The sequence below is a fragment of the Myxocyprinus asiaticus genome, chromosome 24 (assembly GCF_019703515.2).
Source record: "Myxocyprinus asiaticus isolate MX2 ecotype Aquarium Trade chromosome 24, UBuf_Myxa_2, whole genome shotgun sequence".
NCBI classification, from domain to species: Eukaryota; Metazoa; Chordata; class Actinopteri; order Cypriniformes; family Catostomidae; genus Myxocyprinus; species Myxocyprinus asiaticus.
Window position 1 is genome coordinate 6,063,287 of NC_059367.1, and position 21,420 is coordinate 6,084,706.

Genomic DNA, 21,420 nt, shown 5'->3' on the forward strand with positions numbered 1-21,420 from the left:
TAACAGCAGCAATGGTGAAATAAAACAATCACTGTCAACTTGTGGAGATTTACTGTATCTAAATCTTTAATCACTGAGAATATTCATCTATATTTTTATCCTCACTTTAATGCATATTTTGTTATTTTGATAAAGTGTTCTAAATTGGTGCGAGGTCATGCAAAGTAAAATGTGAGTATTCGGTGTTCTTCGGCTTGCAAGCCTCAACCTTTTACCTCCAAACATAACAATGGTGATTATGGCCAAACAGTTCAATTTTTGTTTCATCAGACCAGAGGACATTTCTCCAAAAAGTAAGATCTTTGTCCCCATGCGCATTTGCAAACTGTAGTCTGTCTTTTTTATGGCGGTTTTGGAGCAGTGGCTTCTTCCTTGCTGAGCAGCCTTTCAGGTTATGTTGATATAGGACTCGTTTTACTGTGGATATAGATACTTGTCTACCTGTTTCCTCCAGCATCTTCACAAGGTCCTTTGCTGTTGCTCTGGGATTAACTTGCACTTTTCACACCAAACTACATTCATCTCTAGGAGACAGAATGCGTCTCCTTCCTGAGCGGTATGATGGCTGCATGTTCCCATGGTGTTTATACTCGTGTACTACTGTTTGTACAGATAAACATGGTACCTTCCGGCATTTGGAAATTGCTCCCAAGGATGAACCAGACTTGTTGAGGTCCACAATTTTTTTTCTGAGGTCTTTGTTGATTTCTTTTGATTTTCCCATGATGTCAAGCAAAGAGGCACTGAGTTTGAAGGTAGGCAGCTAATTGAAGCTAATTGGCTAATTGTCTAAAGGCTTGACATCATTTTCAGGAATTTTCCAAGCTGCATAAAGGCACAGTTAACTTAGTGTAACTTCTGACCCAATGGAATTGTGATATAGTCAATTAAAAGTGAAACAATCTCTGTAAATTGTTGGAAAAATTACTCGTGTCATGCACAAAGTATATGTCCTAAACTACTGCCAAAACTATAGTTTGCTAACATGAAATTTGTGGAGTGGTTAAAATAAATTAGTTTTAATTACATCAACCTAAGTGTTTTTAAACTTCTGACTTCAACTGTGTGTGTGTGTGTATATATATATATATATATATATATATATATATATATATATATATATATACACACACACACACACACACACACACACACACACACACACACACACACACACACACACACACACACACACACACACACAAAATCCTTCATCTGGTGAATATATGGGCTAAAAAAAAAAAAAAATGTATCATTTCAAAATAAGAGTCCCTGATGTGTTTAGGCTTGATTATAGTTAAAAGTCCCACGTCCCATGCACCAAATCGTCATTGTTTTCTGGTTATTATTGGAATTTTAGTTGAACAATAAATTTAGTTGAAATAAAAAAATGTGTAGCCTCTGTGTCTGTGCCTGTCATAGTAATGAAAGACTAAGAAGTTTTCATTAACATTCTATAAACTGATTTAAAAAAAACTATCGACTGATTAATCGGTTATCTGCCTTTTACATCAACTCAGCTATCGTTATCGGCAAAATCCTATATCGGTCAACCTCTAAAGTGTACCACCGGTTAGTTATTAATGTTAAATAGTAGTCTCATACATGTAGGTGTTTTTGCCATAATCCATAAACATGACATTTTCACCAAGTCTCTTGAGAACAAAGTCCAAAAAACCGCCAGACATCAGATCGCCAAAATAACAGGCGTATAATAATAAATGATTCACTACCTCTGTCTCTGACCTGTCAGTAAAAATTTACAGTTACACAGCTTGCACTTGCTTGCTATTACCATACCACTTTTACCAGTTTCTATTAAAAAATAAAAAGTAGCATAATTCTGCAGCATTGGCAGATCTGAGGTATTTATCAAAGTCTTTTTCTCTACCATTGCCGTAAACAAGTGTACCACAAAGAAATTCCAAGAATTTGTAAATATTTAGTAAAAATACATTTGTGTGTGCTTTCTTCCAAAGTTCTGGTCTTATACCGCAGTAGGTGACTGTACATGAGTTTCAGAGGTCTCACTTGCAAACTCATCACTCTCTTCTGGCTCCCTTGTTTGAGTGTTTATCCCTCTATCTACAAAACAATGAAAAATGACAAGTGTATTAATTAAAAAGAAAAAAAGAAATAACTTCCACAAGTAAAACAGCAATTATGTTAATACATTTTGGTATTATCATCTGCTAGATGTCGACCGATATATCGGTTTTACAGATTAATCGGTGCCGATAGTAGTTTTTAGGAACTTTACAATTTGGCAAAAAATCAACAGCGATAGTTTTTTTCATCATGTCTCCAACTTCATATTTTGTGAATGATAAAAAAAAACAAAAAAAAAACATATCTGTTGAAATTATATATATATATATATATATATATATATATATATATATATAGGGATTTTGGTTGCACCATAAACCCCATTTGGGATTTTATTAATTTTGTACTCTTGTAGCCTCTATGTCTGTGCCTGTTATAGTATGGAAAGACTAAGAAAATTTGTTAACATGCTATAAATGATTTTAAAAACTATCAGCCGATTACTCAGTTATCAGCCTTTTCCACGACCTTTGTTATCGGTATCGGCAAAATTCAAACAACCGGTCGACCTCTATCATCTGCCACCTTCTCAACTCTGCGTTTATATCAATTCAATTGCATTTGTTTTATTTAGATTCTTAACTAGAGTTGATTCGGACACTTACATGAGTCACCTGAAGATAGCAGATCAGAAGTCAGAATTCTGCCCTCTTCATAAAGCTCCATCTTCTGGACAAGTCGCTGTCTCACAGGACTAATAACAACTTCCTGATCAGAGAACTCTGTAAATAACCAGACAGAGAATGAGAGAGGGACAACAGAAGGAAGCATACAGGGTTGTAATACCCTTTATAGATTTCTGATTTTCCTAATCAATCAGAATTTGTTTGCTAGGAATCTCATTACCTTTATTCGGATTGGACTGTGAGGGGTCATCAACTAAAGAACCAGTTGATTTAGTGCCCGGATTTTCACAGGCCCTACAAGATGACGGCTGAGATCTGCTACCATGACTTGTTAAGTACTGAGAGAAGCCTTCACTCTCATCCGATTCACATGGCATTCCACAGGACTGTGAACCCCATGATTCAGCATTCCACTCTGACTCTGAAAGGTCAGTCTGGGTCACTACAGAGGTCAAAGTAGGAAAGACAGGCTTGTGAATGCAGGGGTAAGTGTTCTCTTGAGGGCGGAGTTTAGAAAATTGATTGGCAAGAGAGTCCAGGGTGCAACTGTTGGAGCGCAGTGGCTCAAGGGTGGATGGATGAAATGATACAGGAGACATTCTGACCATAGTTGATCTGCAAGAGGTCTTCAACACTGAATGCACCTCTTGAAGTTCTTTGAACACCTGTGACACGCAAAAAAATCAATGATGTAAAGCAATTTAAATGAACACTTTGGCCCATTTATAATATTATAATATAATACGCCAATAACTTTAGATTCTCCTACTTCAGTCATTCGAGGTCTCTTTTTTCTACGTCGGTCTAAACATTGACATGCATGTTGAGTGATTTTCATTGAACCGTAAAGGGCAGATGTGTCTTTAGTCATCAGTCGAGGATCCAGATGTTTCCTGCAGATGTTCTCTGCTGCTTGAGAAGAGGACATCTCCCGCGAGTGCTTCCCTCTGCTGAAACTTCTTCCATCATCCTCCACCACTGTTACCAGATCTTTCTGTGAGAAATAAGAGGTTTACAATCACCAGCCATTAGCACTTACACTTTATAATGTGAGACTATGTGATTTGACATGATTCCAGATCTCCTCACCAAGTAAATAGTTTTGGATTGGACATCGTCCTCAAGAGCCCTTCGGCCAGTAAGTATCTCTAACAAAACCTGTAGTACAGGAACAAAGAATCTGTTTACAAACATGAACAATTAAAAGAGTTTATCAAAAATATAACATAAAAGAAAATATAACCATCACACTATTTATGCATCTTGTAGCTTGAAGGTTTATAATGCATAATAATACATTGTATTTGTATAGCACCTTTCATACAATCAAATGCAGCTCAAGGTGTTGCACATACCAGAAAATAAAAACATTAAGAAAGTGATTGCAATAAAAAAAAAAACAACAACAAAAATAAAAAAAAAAATACAAGTGTTAATTAATAAAAAAGGAAATGGAAAGTAGAACAAATGCTAAATAAATACATATGAAAAAAATGTATATGCATGCAGACATGTATTCTTCAATTGCTAATTTAAACAAATATGGCTTTAGATGTTTTTAAAAATGTCAATCCTTGGAGCCTGTCTAATTTCAATCGGTAAAAAAAGCTCCAGATCTTTGGGGCATAATGGCAAAAAGAGGCTTCTACAAAGCTTTTATGGTTTACAGCACAGTATAAATTAGAAGACCTCAAACAGTGATTTGCACCATATTTTAGGCTACTCTGTTACTCCATTTTTAATTTTTAACGTTAAATCCCATTAATGTATACATTTCAGATTTCTCTTACCACTCCAAAGCTATAAACATCAATCTCCATGCCCAGCTGTCCATCCTTCAAGTACTCTTCTGGGAGGTATGCGAGTGTTCCTCGTACCGTTGAAGTGTGAGCTACACTGGACGTCTTGCCTGGAGTTCTGTTGGGGTTCTGACATAAACGTGCCAATCCAAAGTCCCCCAGTTTGGGCTCCAGGTGATCCCCTAAAAGGATGTTAGAACTGCAAAGGAAGAAACATGACTGGTGGTAGCCTAATAGTTAATAATCTGAGTTTCTAACAAAGGTTTGAAAATACAGTCCTAAGAGAGTATAATCTGTTACCTTTGAAAAGCGTGCACCATTTAAAAAAACTTTATAATAGGGCTGGGTGATGCAAGCAAAATATATATATATATATATATATATATATATATATATATATATATATATATATATATATATATATATATTATGCTTGCATCACCCAGCCCTATTATAAAGTTTTTTTATAAAAAAATATTAAAACGATATACACATTTTTATGGAAAAGTGATTAAAAAAATCACTGATCTAATAATAAAAGGTCCTTTTGACAGAGGACAATTCTTTTTTTAATTTTTTTTATAACAGACAAAAGTACAGGTAAGCATGTCACATTTGAATCTATTTTTTTATTGCACACTGCAATAAACCAAATATATCATAAATAAAGAAATTCCTAAAAAATACTATTTTATCTGTCTGGCATAGTTTTTTTAAATCCAAATAAAAAATTAAAGGTGCTATAAGCGATTTTTTTCATGGAAAGGTATGCAAAAATTGTTCCTACTCCCTGAAAGATATTGATGAAATAAGAGTCCTGAGATATCTTACCGCTCTCAGTGACAGCTGTAGACGCTGTAAACAGCAAATAAAAATGTGTCTGCGGAAAATTACGCTTTCTGCCAGTCAATACTTTTGTGCGTTTTCATAGTATTATAGTTGCAGCGTATTATTGAGGCATAATGCATTTTTATCCCATGTTGTTCATAACAGCTGTCAGTTGAGGGCACTATTTTGCAGTTGTTGTTTTTAACAACCATTTCTGCTCTCAATAAGGCTAATTCTGGTATCTTTGGTGTTCAGGGTTTTGTAAAGACGGGGCGTGTCTAATCCAACGGCTCAGTCTCGTGGAAGCAGAACGGCTGAAATCGCTTACAGCACCTTTCAGCCACACATGAATCTCCTCCACAGTACACACCGATCAGCCACAATATTAAAACCACCTGCCTAATATTGTGTAGGTCCCCCTCGTGCCGCCAAAACAGCGCCAACCCGCATCTCAGAATAACATTCTGAGATGATATTCTTCTCACCCCAATTGTACAGAGCGGTTATCTGAGTTACTGTAGACTTTGTCAGTTCGAACCATTCTGGCCATTTTCTGTTGTTAATAATTAATGAATAAATAAAAAATGTCAAAAGGGCAAATCAAAACACACCATTTTTTTTAAGATGAAATAGAAATGTGTAAATCCTAAAAAATAGGCTAACATATTTTTGTTTGAGTGTAAGAAAAAATAATTGGTTTACTTTTTATAGATGTTATAGTTAACCTTACTGTTGTTGATATGAGTAAATCTGTATCCAACTCAAAATCAATGCTGTAGTGTAGAATGAGCATTTCAGTGGGACAAAATATGCAATATTATTGGTCTTTTCACTTATTTTTGAAACATATGAACAATATCACTTTTATTATTAGTTTCTGTCTTTGCATTTTCATTTTATAAGCCCCAGATATAGCCCTCCATCTGTTCGAATTCAAGAAACGCAAGGTTTGGTCTCACATTCATGACGCGCAAGCCTACTGAATTTGTTAACAAAACGTTAAATTATGCAATGCATCGAAGTTGCATCGAGCAAATTAGGCAAATAACACAAATATTGAGTTTTGTGTTTTTTGGTACAACAAAGTCTCGGAAGTCTCAAAGCTACTAAGAGAAGCTTCCGCTCTGTGAACGCGAAGTGTGTGGTAAAGGCCTTTACTCAAGAATTAATCTAGCTTGACAAATTGTAACAGCTGCAGACTTTCAACCATGAATACTCGCTCACTCTTTCTGGTGCTGGTGTTTAAGTGATGCCAGTGGCAAATTAGTAAATTACACCGAAAGCTTAAAAAAATTGATTTTTCACTTAAAGGGATAGTTCACCCAAAAATGAAAGGTAGCAAAGAAGTAACCCACATGACTCTAGTGGTTAAATCTATGTCTTCTGAAGCGATCTGATCGGTTCTGATCGATCTAATGCGCTAGGAAGTGTAATTGAGCTTGAAATCATGATCGGCAAAATATACAGTGAAAAATAAGTTATATTTTGGTCTGTTCTCACCCAAAACTGGTTCGTTCACTTCAGAAGCCATAGATTTAACCACTAATGCGGGTTACTTCTACACAACCTTTATGTGCTTTTTAGAGCTTCAAAATTTTGGACCCCATTCATTTGCATTGTATGGACCCACAGAGCTGAGATATTCTTCTAAAAATTTTCATTTGTGTTCAGCAGTAGAACGAAAGTCATACACATCTGGGATGAAATGAGGGTGAGTAAATGATGAGAGAATTTTCATTTTTGAGTTAACTATTCCTTTGAAAGGTGCACTAAGTAATTTCTTTAATGTGTCATCTTAGACTTACACTGACACCTAGGGACGTGGATTTAAGCGCAAATGTTTTTAGTGACCGATGCTACTGTGAAGGGAACCTTCTGTATGTAGACTGAAACCACTTTTATAAGGTTGCTGATATGACTTCATCACATGTGAGTGCTCATGCTTTTACACGTTTCAAAATTAATTTTTTTATAAGTAAAACTATTCAAACGAGGAAAAAAATTACTGAGTGCAACTTTAATTAATCCCATCACAATCAAAAGGCACTTTGCAGTGACTGCTAGTTTTACAGATGTAATGGCTGTAATCAGCTGTACATGTAGGTAACATGTTTCCTACATTTCATGTAACAGCAGTGTAGATTCAAGCTTTTTGTTAGTATATAACCAAATACTTCTGCAAATAAAATGTTGTGATTAGTTTGGTTCAACTGTTCTAAGTTGTAAGTTGCTGCCACACACAGAAAACTTGTGATTCAGAGAGCATAAAGGTAAACTTAAAGAGACCAAATTTACATGAATAATGTTGGCATGTTCAACGTAAACTCACCTCTTGATATCTCCATGAATAAGTGCAGGTGAACAAGAATGCAGGTACTGGATAGCTCTGGCAGTGCCCAGTAAGATATTTACACGCTGTGGCCAAGAGAGGGCATTGCTGTCCTGAAAGACACAAGCATTGTGAATTACAGAGGCCCAGTGCATGAAATGAATAGTTCACCCAAAAATGAACATTTTGTCATAAGTAACTCACTCTCACGTCAAACCTGTTTGACTGTCCTGACTGAAAGATAAAAGAAATTGAAACTTTTTTGATAAATGACAAAAAAAAGCACCATAAAAAGTGCCATAGTTGTCTGCGTTTTCAAATGTCATGGGCTGTCACATTGACGTTAAACCAGGCGAAAAAAGTGTTTACACCACATTTCGAATGTATGGGAATGCAAATGAGATTAGAAAGCTATTGCAAATGGGGCGATTTTCAGCGTTTTGTATAGATTCAGAAAACTTGGAATATACCACATAAGTTATATTTTATGGTGCTTTTTGTAAATTTTGGAGCTCGATAGGCCCTGTGCTCAATCACTTTCACTGTATGCAAAAAGAACACCCAGGAAATTATTTTGTGTTCCACAGATGAAAGAAAATCAATTGAGTTTAAAACCATGCAAGTAAACGATGACACCATTTATTTATTTTTGTGAACTAATTCTTAAAAAGGTCATATTGTTTTCCAAGAGTGGTAACTTACCTCACAGTGAAGCCGGTCTTCTAAAGAGCCATTTGGCATGTAAACATATATGATACAATAAGTTTGTCCTTCTATACTGTAGCCAACAAGGTCCATTATGTTGGGATGTCTGTATCTATGGGGTAAAAAAGTGCAAAAGAAACCTTGGTACTTTAGATTAAACTACATTTAACGAGAATATAACAGAGAAGGTAAAGAAGTAAGGCTTGAAACCGTTGGCTGAAGTGTCAGAGAATATGACCTAATTAGGAGACAAAAGGATGACAACTAACCACAAAAAAGTTTTGTAGGGTGGGCTGGAGACTTTCAGTTTTTTTTGGGTCATGATGTATAAAGAGCAATCAAAATTTCAAGTGGGCAAGTCCCTTTTGTGCCTCTGTAGAACAAACATAAATGAATCACAGCCAGACTAAAAGAAGTCGATTAAGAAATACAGGAAATGCAGATTTAAAGCACAAGGTGCAAGAGAAAGAAGCAAAAGCCACAAAATGAGAAGCTGGATGAAGAAAGTTTCTTACTGTGAGAGTTTCTCCACTTCTGTGCTGAAACTTTCCTTCAAGACATTCCAGGCCAAATGGGAGTCCTGATCAAAAGGAAACAGAGATAGACAGCAATTGAAATCTATTTGTTTTAGAAACAGAGGAAATTCACTAAGAATTGCACCTGCAGGTAGGATTATTTACTTGCATGTGCTGTCTGCAATTCACCAGAGAAATTTTGCCAAATCAGGTAATGGTGCAAATTCGGCCAGAATTAGGGCTGATCGCAATTTGCACAGCACATTTCTGTAGCTTGCGGGTCAGTTCTGAATGCTAGGTTGTGAAAGATGCAGCGGACTAATGCGATTTGGTATGTGTTATTGGGACTTCACCATTATGATCCAGGCACCCGAATAGGCTCTTTAAAATGCTGAAATAGCACTTGACTATATTGTGCCTGGAAATGCAGCCGGTTTTAACATTCTTCTCCATCATTTGAAGATTTACTGCTGCTGTCAATCAGTTGAAAAAGTACATAAAATGAATGACAATGGCACAATGGCACAACACTATACCAGTGCATCTAACACCAGGATAAAGGAATTTATTTCAGTTCAATGAACCCTTTTCACATATCCAGGTTTGGAATGCGGAAGTAAACGATAGCAGGGTAAACTTGTATAGCGGTGAATGGGAGACCACAGTTTTTTACTTACACGATTGCTCCAACAGTAAAAGAAAAAAATCCACAACTACACTTATGTTTAAATTCAATAGACTGCATTTGTAACAATGTTGATTACCCCAAAAATGATTTCGAAAAAGCTAAAATCTTGGTTACGATAAGGCACTTAAAATGGAAGATGAATGGGTCCAGTCCATAAACATTAAAATACACACTTTTCCGACAGTTTAGCTACAAGGCGTAAACATTATTCGTGTTAACATGATTTTAGTTGGATAAAATTGCTTACAGGTATTACATGGTTATCCAGCGTCAAGTCATTTTTATTTGTAGCGCAATGTTCACAATACACGGAAAATCATGTTGTTATGTCTTAAAGTCTCCATTGAGCAATATTACTAAAAAAAGTCATTAAAAGTTATGGCTTAAAATTTGTAGTCTTAGGCCCCCAGTGAGCAAGTCAAAGGTGACTTTGTCAAGGAACGAAAAACTTCATATGATGTAAATTTGTTCGAGAGACAGACTCCATAAGATGCAAGTTTGTGGAGAAAAAAAACCTAGGGAGAAACTAGACTCAGCTGGGGAACCCAGTTCCCCCTTTTTTTTCTTATAAATAAGGCACGAGTCCAAATTATTTTCTGTGGTTATCAACATTGTGCCACATATGCAGCCAATTGAATTTTAAAACTTTTGTAAATGTCAACAAACCCTAAAATGACTGTAAAATTGACAATTTAAACAACTTTACAGCTCAAATAAATACATTAAAGTGCTTTTATAAAATTATAAGCTAACATTTCTGCCTTTAAACCCTCTAAAAATTGGCCTCATTCACTTCCCTTATATGTGTCTCACTCTAACCTTGATTTTTGCATATTTTTAAAGAAAACGAGCGACGATTCAAAACTAATTTTTGTGGTAATCAACCGTATGCCAAAAATGCTGTCGATTGAGCTTCACTTGTATTGAACCTGGAATATTCCTTTATGTCTGACTACAAGTGGTTTAAGTGGAGCGACTATTTGGTGAATTCGCCACAAAACTTTACTTGATGAGACTTTTCATTGATTAAAAATAACTAGGGCTGGGAAATATAATACGTTAATTTCTGTGATTAATAGTTGACTGTTTTAACACTTCAAAAAACAAATACGCAATTAATGCAGTATTCATTTTTATTTTTTTACTTCCTGAAACATCACAAATGTTTTTCCCCACTTCCTGTGGCTTAAATTGGCATATATATATATACATTTCCAGGAGGTACATGCTCGATTCAACTGCACATCCTAGCACAAAAACTGATTGTGTGGAGCGGTGCAAGCTTATTCATTTTGTGTGACGCGTGTCCCAGGCAAAATAAACACAGGAGCGAATTTACTGTATGGAGAATAGAGACTTCACCCATAAGTGGTGAGCCAGGTGTGGGAGAGATACGGGGAAGCTGCCGTATCTCTTTGCATCGCCCTAAAACACTCACTCACTGTCATCTGAACAGGTGTCAAAAGCGAAACCACACGAGAGAGACCCAGCATGTGCACTATAAAGACTGAAGGGCAGCCAGAGAAAACGTTGTTTTAAGATTTTAAACTTCAGCATTCAGTTTGTTTTATATCTGTGTATATAGTGTCTTATTATGCTATGGCAGTGTACACAAGTTTATCTTATCAATAAAGCTTAATATGAACTGAATCTTTCCATTTATTAATTTATTTATTATTAAAAAAGTAAACTGAAAAAACACCAGAAGATTGTCCGCATGGAAACATATACCTGTATCAAAGATTTATGCCTGTAAAAATGTTTCTAAATAACTCTTATCGTCAAAAAACTGAACATTTAACATGTACATATTTAAATTATTAAAAGAAATTATGACTAACCAATTTCTTGCAAGTTCTTTGAGAAAACAGATAAAGTAAATATCTTTATGATTATATATTAATGTTTGTTTTAAAGTACCTCTTTCAGCTTCTTCACGGCAAATTCAGTGTTTCTCATTGTAGCTCTGTACACATGTCCAAAACCTCCCTCTCCAATCTGCTTGCAGTTGGAAAAGTTGCATGTACCTCTCTGTATTTCCTCAAACGGCCAGTTCATCGCATTAAAGGAAAGAGGCAGGGGGTCCTTACGGTTCTCGCATGGGCACTATAAACGAACATGAATGTGTCAGTGGATAAAGAAACTGAAAGAAAGAGAAACATGATGACACAAGCAATAAATTGCTGACTAATGCCTCTAGCACAACAAAAACACTGTAAATGCTCATACAATTAGAAATGGCTGTGTATTAGGGGTGTAACGGTTCTCGGTAAAAAACCGAACCATACGGTTCACCAACCACAGTTCGGTAAGCATTTGCTCCGCGGTTCATCTCTAGTTTAATAACGCATCTGGATCATACAGTTTGGCGAATAAAGCGCCAAATAGACATGCGCAGTTGTAACCTCGCTAATGCACCTGTATGGCTCTGTAGATGGATACGCTCTGCCTGTGTTTCATGCGGGTCAACTTTTATTTTACAGAGAGAAGCTGTCTTATTAACTGTTAGTATGTTAAATCAGTTGATGACATCACAGTTCTGCACGCGTTAGTTGGCAAAATGGCAAGCAGAGAAAACAAGCTGCAAGAGAGAAGCCCCTGCATCATTTAAGTCTCCTGTCTGGGAAATTTTAACTTTATGCAGTCAATTGCAACAGCGATGGCGAAAAAACGTTTACAAAAAAGGCACTGTTTGCAGACATTGCTCGACATAAGTGCCGTATACTGGTAATACATCGATATTTCATTAGCTATTTACGCTGACATCACCCGAAGATATATAGCGCGCGGTGCGTACAAAGCTGCAGGTTAGTCCGAAACTGCACACTTAGCCCTTTTCCACCCACATGGTTCGGGTTCCTGGGCTGGTGCGAATTCTTGAACTGTTCCACACATTTCAACCATAGAAAAGGCCATTCCGGGGCCGAAAATCTGGTTCCGCGCCGGACCCAAAAGCTTGCCGTCAGGGGACTATGGGCGGGATAAGGTTTCGCCACCATGGCAAAGTTTTCCCAAACAACAACAGTAGCTACCGCCTGCAGCAAGGAGTACTACTTCGCACTATAACAAAAATAAAAAAATTAAAAAAACATTATCAGACATCAAAAGCGTTCAGGTAACACGACGAAACAAGTGCTCTACTTGCGATATGGTATTTACGAAAATCCGTGATAACCTAGAGACCCAGATAACCTTTGCGATCGCAAAGGAAAAAATACTCTATGAGAATGAAGATACAGCACGAAATGATGCACGCCACCTTCAGTTTGAGGTAGTCACGTGAAACTACCACATAGACAGTAACCCGTTACGTCACCATTCGGCTCTCAGGTCAGTGGAAAAGCTAGGCCGGTTTACAATAGGCTCCAGATTGCCCCGGCCATGAACCAGCGGAGCACAGGCTCGGCACGAGAACCATCACAATTTCGGTGGAAAAGGGCTAACAGACACACTCCCTTCCGTCATTAAGCAGGCACTCGGTGCTAGTTCGGACAGAAATGAAACAAGAACTAAAGCACTTGGGGTGTTCATAGCCTAAGTTATGTTGCCCTTACTCCGTTGATGAAGATGTGGGATTTCTGCGTATGATTAAAATACTCGAGTCGCATTATGACATCCATTCTCATATTCACTTTAATAGCAAGTTTATTTCTTCTATAGTGATGCACAGATTCTGAATGTTGAATATACGTTGAGTTGAGTTTGAAATGCACTTTATGTTGATGCCTGTCACGTAATAATGCATGTATTAAGTTAAAATTTTGAGTTATTAATTAGAGAGGTTTGTTTTAGATAAGGACCCCAACAAAAATTAACCATGGTTTTACTATAGTAATATTGTAGTAACCATGACTGTAATAGCAAGGACTGTTGTCACCATGGTTTTCTTAGCAGAAATCATAGTTTTGATAGAATTAACCATTGTTTTATAACAGTAATACTGTAGTTTCCATATAAACTCAGCAAAAAAAGAAATGCCTCTTTTTCAGGACACTGTATTTTAAAGATAATTTTGTAAAAATCCAAATAACTTTACAGATCTTTATTGTAAAGGGTTTAAACAATGTTTTCCATGCTTGTTCAATGAACCATAAACAATTAATGAACATGCACCTGTGGAACGGTCGTTAAGACACTAACAGCTTACAGACGGTAGGCAATTAAGGTCACAATTATAAAAACTTAGGACACTAAAGAGACCTTTCTACTGACTCTGAAAAACACCAACAGAAAGATGCCCAGGGTTCCTGCTCATCTGCGTGAACGTGCCTTAGGCATGCTGCATGGAGGCAATAAATTGCAATGTCCGTACTGTGAGACGCCTAAGACAGCGCTACAGGGAGACAGGAAGGACAGCTGATCATCCTTGCAGCGGCAGACCACGTGTAACAACACCTGCACAGGATCGGTACATCCGAATATCACACCTGCAGGACAGGTACAGGATGGCAACAACAACTGCCCGAGTTACATCAGGAATGCACAATCCCTCCATCAGTGCTCAGACTGTCCGCAACAGGCTGAGAGAGGCTGGACTGAGGGCTTGTAGGCCTGTTGTAAGGCAGGTCCTCACCAGACATCACCGGCAACAACGTCGCCTTTGGGCACAATCAGTGTTCTGCCATGGCCAGCGAAGAGCCTGGATCGGAATATTATTCTTTTTTCCCCTGAACATAACAAATACCGAACCATACCGAAACCATGACCCTAAAACTGTGATACAAACCGAACCGTGAGACATTTGAACCGTTACATCCCTACTGTGTATTGACAGATGTAAAAATGTTTATTAAAAGTTCCGTCTTTTAAAAATGAAATAAATCACCTCCTCTTCCGTATTAAGGACTCTTGAATATATGGAATCCATATCAGGGGGTGGAGGGCCAGGCTTGGGTAGTGGTCTGATTTCTTAAAAAAAAAAAAAAAATTTGTATTTTAAAAGATTTAAAGGTCTAAAAGATATGACAGTCTGACTGGAAGTGGTGAAGCCAGTTTGACAGGTACAAACACTGTTTAAAACATGTTACCAGGCACAGGGAGAAGCTTTTCGACATAGATGTCAGTACTTGGTTGAAATACAGTAGATTGTTGTACTGTTGAAGAGGACTGTTGCACCAAGCGAGTCTGCTGAATACATATCCCTGTTGAAATGCACACAAAAGTATATTAGCAGATTTATTAAGTTCTTTACCAATAGTGTCTGCACAAAACAAAATCAGATGGAACATACAATCTCTATATGTGTATTACACTTCTCTTAAACAATACTTAGTATGAAAGCGTTAGTTATCCCTAGTATTAGTTCTAAAATGTACCAACAACCCAAAAAATGGATAATACACAATTTGTTTTTCAACACATTTGAATTTCAAGTAATTTAAAATTAATTTAATTTAGTGCATATGCATACACAGGGCCTGAAATTCATTTCTGAAAATCGGTTTGGTTCATATGGGGGGGGATTTACAGTACGTACTTGGGGGGACACAATATTATACTAAAACATCAGAAATTTTCTCAATTCTTACCTCGTTTTATTCAGATGGAAAAAATTTTAAAGTATGTAGCCCTATTATGACCCTTCTCTTTAGTCACTTTCCCAGCAAGACATGATGCAGTCACGTGCTGAATTACATTTATATTTTTGTTCTTGGCAGATACCTTCAACAAATGAACTACTTTAACAGATGGGCAGTTCACCAAATACATTTCTGTTATCATTAATCACCCTCAAGCCCAGAGGTGCAAAAATCATATATGCAATGTATGCAACGCATAGGGGAGCCAAAAACGTGGAGACCATAAGGGGTGTGCCAATGTAGATAACGCATACATCCTCGAAAATGGGTAGTTCCATGGAAGAAACAAAGTCATTAAGGTTTGTAACAACATGAGGGCGAGTAATGATGACAGAATTTTCGTTTTTGGGTGAACTATTCCTTTAAGTCCGTTCTCACCAGTTACATTAAAAATGGCCGTTTGAGGCCGTCGTCTTCCACGAGACTGAGCCGTTGAATTAGCCACGCCCCCTCTTTCCAAAACCCTGCACTCCAAAGATAGCAAATTAGCTTTAATGAGACCGACATCATGCATAAACGGTTGTTAAAAACAACAGCAGCAAAATAGTGCTCTCAACAGACTTAAAAATGGCAGTAAGCCACAATAATTCACTGCAACTACAATACTATGAGAATGTGCAAAATGATTGACAGGTCGAAAGCGTCATTGTCCACGAACACATTTTTATTTGCTGTTGACAGAGTCTAGTGCCGTCACAGAGACAGGTGAGATATCTTACTATACGTATTTCAGTGATATCTTTTTGGGAAGGGGAACATTTTTTGCATACCTTTCAATGAAGTCAAAAATTCTTACTTTTCTAATTTGACATTATATATATCTCTGGGTGTAAATGAGGTGGCTCCGAAAAACTGCTTTTATTTAGTTCCCGATCACTTCAACTGTAAAATTGTGCTGATACGACAAAGCAATCAAAAGTTATAGTAGGGGTGGGCAATATGACCAAATTCCCATATCACGATAAAGATATATATCACAAAAAAGTTACATTTTTCTGAAAAATCTATAAATTGTTTTATATATTAAGCTATGTCGCAATGTGTAATTCTGAGTAATCCAGTCAGTGAATTAAATACTTTATAAATGAAAACTTCATCTTATATAAGTTTCTCTTTATTTTGAACTTGACAAACATAGTCAAAGTAAAAAAATATAAAATAAATGCCACATTTCAGTCTGATGATGTGCAGCAATTTTCTTCTTTATCTTTTATTATTATTATTATTGTTGTTGTTGTTGCTGTTGTTATTATTATTATGATGATTACTGATATCCTCAAGAAACTTAACATCTTCTCAAAGCAATGCAAAAAGTAATTGTGTTTTTAGTCAATTCTATAAAGAAAATATAAAATATGTGAAGGAAAATATGGCTGGTTTGTTTCCTGATATCAAACATCATTCGAACAGAATTTTAGAAAGGGGATTTGATGTGTATTTCAAAAACCCACATGACATTGAGAGAAACCAGAATGAGTAACGGTGCGATCTGCGCTTTTTCTGTTACAGGAGCACAAATGAAGGGACTGGGATGACTTCAATACTCGCACGCACTTGCGTGTTTCATACTGCGCGCGCAACACGTGCACAAAACACAGCTGCGCGTGTTTGGATGGGAGGCATGTTTGGAGCGTGGGATGAATGTCACTGAATTTGCTTTGATGGTGGCTCAAGTGAAATTTCATGCCGCAGAAGCGTTCTAGACAAACTTTTCATCTAATGACACGTGCAGCTGAAAACTGTTTCATTATTTCTATCAGTCTCACGTGAAGCCCTGACTACTGATATATACACCACGGAGGACGCACTTTTTCCTTCATAATCTCCTCTCATCTTCTCATTCAAATTAATTTGAGGAATGAGCAGTCCCTCTGCCTTCCTCCATTTATCCGACAGAGTGTGTAATGTGTGTATTAAGTGCTGTACACATTTCTCGTGTGGCAATTTTACGTTACCGTGATAGAGACGATAATCCAAAATATATACCGGTTGGCAAATTTCTACCAGTTTATTATGTCTACCAGTATATCGCCCTCCCTTAAGTTATAGCATTACAAAAATAATTTATCATAGTGTCCAGAAACGTCTCCAAGTGTCCAAAAACCTCTCAATACAAATATAACATGATAATTGTACATAATAACTACTTACACATGCAAACACAACAATGACTAAAGGTTTGTATAGCAAGGAGACATGATTTTAGTAATGAGATTTCACAGAATGAGTTTCATTCTGTGCCATTTGAGTCATGATTGAATCTGTGTCATTTACTTGGCCACATCTCCTGGTTGCCATATGTAACATTGTGCTTTATGTGGATTATGTAATGATCTATGCATCCGATTACCTTGTGTTTGGGCTCATTTGAAAGATAATCAGTGGCTCCAAATATTGGTATGTGATATTTTATGTTCTTTTTTTTTTTTTTTTGTGAAGTTATAAGCAAAAATGCATCATATAAGCAACACCAACATAAATGTCAAAGACATATACTTAACTATTACTCGTTATATAGTTGTCTGTGAGCAAAACAAATGAGCTGGTTGTATTCTACTCTTTGAGAGCTTTCCTTCAACATATGACACATGGATGTTTGATGTTTTTACTGATTACAATAATATGTAAAGTGCAGAATGTTTCATAAATTTCATTAAATTCATAAAACACTTCTGATTTGTATGCAAATTTCAACTTGTTTAGTTTAGGTCATAATGTCTACATGCATTGTAAAGTACAGCTTCTAAGCTTTCAAACGATACCTATTATGTGTTGGTCAAGACTGTAGTTCTCAATATTTTGACAATAGTTTTTTTCTCGTGTGCCCATCGAGCTTAAAGGGTTCAACTTTATTAGCCTATATCACACGTATGCAGTACATCAACCATCCCATTCTCTAGTTATCTGTATGAGCCATTAAAAAACACTTATCTGTTGACCATTTATTATTACCAACTTCATTCTGTTTCAGAGGCGGAGCAAGATATTGTATTAAATTGAAAGATTACAAAAACAAATATTTTAACTTGCACTTGTGAATCATACACAATAAGACCAGGAATATGTATTAAAGTGAATGGTGTCCATTTTTACTTCAAGATCTAGTAAAATTAGTTGTTTTTCTTTAAAGATATCAGTGGAGAATGTCATTTGTAGTAGCTGTGCCCTGACGACAAGAGATATGCGAGACCTGACAAGATCATGCTTGTTTTCTCAATTCAGTTTTGAAACCATGGGAGAGACTTGTCTATACAGTACCGGAGTTAAGACCTCAATTAAAGTTATCAAGTGGGTTTTGTGGCTGGCACAAAACCCACACGATAAGCTATCTGGTTAAGGTAGATGTGGTGAAGAAAATGTAGACAAGAAGTTACAATGAAAAAAAAACTGACATACATTCAAGGATGATATCACGGGGTCTAAACCACTGCAGGTCCTCAAGAATCTTCAGAAGTTCTCCAACTGTCCCATTGCGACAGCCCCATTTGTGCATAAGTTCATCTGTACGTCTGCTGCTTTGCTCCAAAAGGCGCAGCTCAGTCTGATCAGATATTATCCGTGAAGCTGGATTAGAAATAAAAGCAGTTTAAGCACCCCTTACTAAGCTTTACCACTGTATTCACATTGTCCACCAAAATAAAAATGTACTACAATAAAATCATAATAAATTACCTTTTACTTTTGCAAAATTACAATTAACATTCTAAAAGTTTCAGAAGCTTTCTGGCATTTTTAATCTCTTTTATTTATTTTTGAATTACAATGTAGTTATTTATTTATTTAACGACAGTATTGGCTAACAACGAGTTGTTACTGTAGTAACAATTTTGCATGTTGGGTGAAAATTATGGTTACCATAGTACATTTTTGTAAAAGACTTAAAATAAGTTTCTCAAACATGCCAAAACTTAAATCAACAACAAAAATCAAAGTTTTATCTGGCATTCTCCAGTGTTTTGAATAAATGGACAGCATTCACGGACATACTTCAAATAAAAAGCTAATAACTTTTCAAATAAATCTCAGTCCTCTTAACTGAGGAAAGGTACAAACCTGTGATTTAACCATAACTATGTAAAAGACCAAATCTCATCATCTAAAACGTAATTATTTACTCTCATGTCATCGGGCCAGGTCAACATTCCTAAAACATCCCTTGTGCAACCTTGGGGACATTATTATCTTTTTCATTTTTGTTTTTTCGATCAATTTGGCTGTGTTAATGCCAATGGCATAAATTTTGCCAAAGGTGTGTGTTTTCTGGGGAATGTTGATATTTCAACCTCAATTCCTACAATACATCTATAATACACTGTGTACACAACATAGTTACACTCAGGACCTTCAGGACAAAAAGTCCCCACTGAAACACATTAAAACTGCAATATTTGATCCCAGTGCCATTAAAGCATAAAATCCTGAATTCTATGATATTATGCTTTCATTCCGGAACCCTGGCTTCCAAATGTACATTTTTTATATTTTCCACCAGATGGCGCCATTTTTCTCATGTTTAGCTTATGGAGCAAATACATGCTTTTTTCCTATTTTCTGTTTGCTGTATTATAGATTACTGCATTACTGCCTGAAAATATGATGCAGCTAAAATTGTGTGGGTGTGTTGGTATGGATATCAGAGTGTGTTTTGTATATGTGTATTGAGAAATGTGTGTGTGTGTGTGTGTGTGTGTAAAAAAAAAACAACAGTGGCATTATATCCCAAGTGTGATTTTTTTTTTATTATTGTTTTTTTTTTTTTAATCTGACACGGCACAAAAAAAATAATGCATCAAAATCAATGTTGTTGCTAATCATTGACATATCACAGACTGTGATAATCCCACCCAAAAAAAAATTCCCCTTAGCATTTAGTATATGGAAAATAATTCATTTTTTGTGTTTTTTCCATAAAAAAACTACAGTGGCATTATATACACAAACTGGCATTTAAAGGGTTAAAATACTGAAACTGAATGAATATTTCGTAGTTATGATCAGAACTGATGTTGGTTAAAAAAATTAACTCATTGAAAGTGGGAAATAATATTAATATATAACATTACTATGGCAGTTTTGACGCGGACACTTTTGTCCTCGAAGGACCTCTGAGTAACTTCTTTAAATTGACGCACAAGAGTTAATCAAATCAGATCCATAACCAAACAACTACCATTACAAAGACTGAGTAACTGTATTCACTCCTAAAATAAGTAAATAAACCATCGCTGTAACAAATGAACATTTAATAAAGTATTTTCACACAAACTGAACTTTTAACCTCACATTCATTCAGACGGCTAAGCGAGTTAGCGGATGAGCTAATCAACACGTCCTCGCGCTAAGACGAATTAAATTGATATAAAACATGATAACACCTACGAATAAATATAATAATCTTACCGAATAATATCCAGTCCGAGTGTGAAAACGAGTCCACAAGCCGTGTAAAGTCACTCATGACAGATGCGGGTAAATTGTACAGAAACTCTCTGTCAAACTCCTCTCGAGACATTTTCAAAGAACTTGCGTGTTTTAAATTATTTTATTCTCCCTTTTTTCCCCTTCTTTGCAGTGTACTTTTGGTTTTTAAATCAGCCCTGTTATTGTTTTAAGTGGCTCTTGAAAGAGGGACTTTCCTGCATGTGGCTGTCACTTGTGTCAGTGATCTTTTTCGTTTCTTTAGCTTTGAGTCACCACCACCATAACAGTTTGCGAAATTACGAATCGTACTATGGCGAAGGTTTTGCTCATGAATATTAAATAGGTCGCGAGTAATCTCATTTAATATTCACGAGCCAACGCCATACACACGCCAGCTTACTGAAACGCCCACTTTCCAAACGTCTGCCTTTCAGTCAATAAGGAAGGCGTGCTGGGCAAACGTCACGTTACGTAATTAATATTCATAAGCTGAAACCTTCACCATGGTAGAGTTCGTAAATTCCTTCGCCGTTACGTCAAGCAACATACTCACATCTTCCACTTCCTTTTTCCACGATTATATAGTAACAGGGTAAATTTCACTGCTCTTATAGCCTACTCAATGTGCTGTTTTTACATGTAATGACTTTTTGTTTAAATTTCAAGTGATGCAACATCACAAGAACACCCGTTACACAAACCCTATTATAATAATGCCTATGTACACACTTTTTGTCTGAGAAAGACATTTATATTAAATACATTTGTAAAAAAAATAATAATAATAATAATAATAAATAGTCGGTTAAATGTTATCACCA

At 36.3% G+C, this 21,420-nt stretch overlaps 1 protein-coding gene across 1 annotated transcript; it reads right to left on the reverse strand.

Annotated features, from left to right (window-relative positions):
• Window positions 1–1,072: 1,072 nt before the first annotated feature.
• LOC127415026 (interleukin-1 receptor-associated kinase 1-like) lies at window positions 1,073–21,246 on the reverse strand. The gene is made up of 14 exons (XM_051653489.1): window positions 20,579–21,246; window positions 18,575–18,742; window positions 14,627–14,740; window positions 14,425–14,507; window positions 11,520–11,705; window positions 8,912–8,976; window positions 8,394–8,508; window positions 7,692–7,804; window positions 4,526–4,733; window positions 3,825–3,893; window positions 3,505–3,729; window positions 2,956–3,400; window positions 2,715–2,831; window positions 1,073–2,085 (listed from the first exon to the last, which is right to left on the reverse strand). Exons 1-14 carry the CDS (start codon window positions 20,688–20,690, stop codon window positions 1,988–1,990), a joined length of 2,118 nt encoding a protein of 705 aa, XP_051509449.1. The 5' UTR covers window positions 20,691–21,246; the 3' UTR covers window positions 1,073–1,987.
• Window positions 21,247–21,420: the final 174 nt, after the last annotated feature.

Excerpts from the sequence above, each read along its gene's own strand:
- LOC127415026 (XM_051653489.1), bottom strand. The coding sequence starts at position 20,690 with ATGTCTCGAGAGGAGTTTGACAGAGAGTTTCTGTACAATTTACCCGCA. Across the intron at positions 18,743-20,578 it reads CTCGGACTGGATATTATTCG|CTTCACGGATAATATCTGAT; the intron begins GTAAGATTATTA and ends TTTCTAATCCAG. Across the intron at positions 14,508-14,626 it reads AAAGCTTCTCCCTGTGCCTG|AAATCAGACCACTACCCAAG; the intron begins GTAACATGTTTT and ends TTTTTTTTTAAG.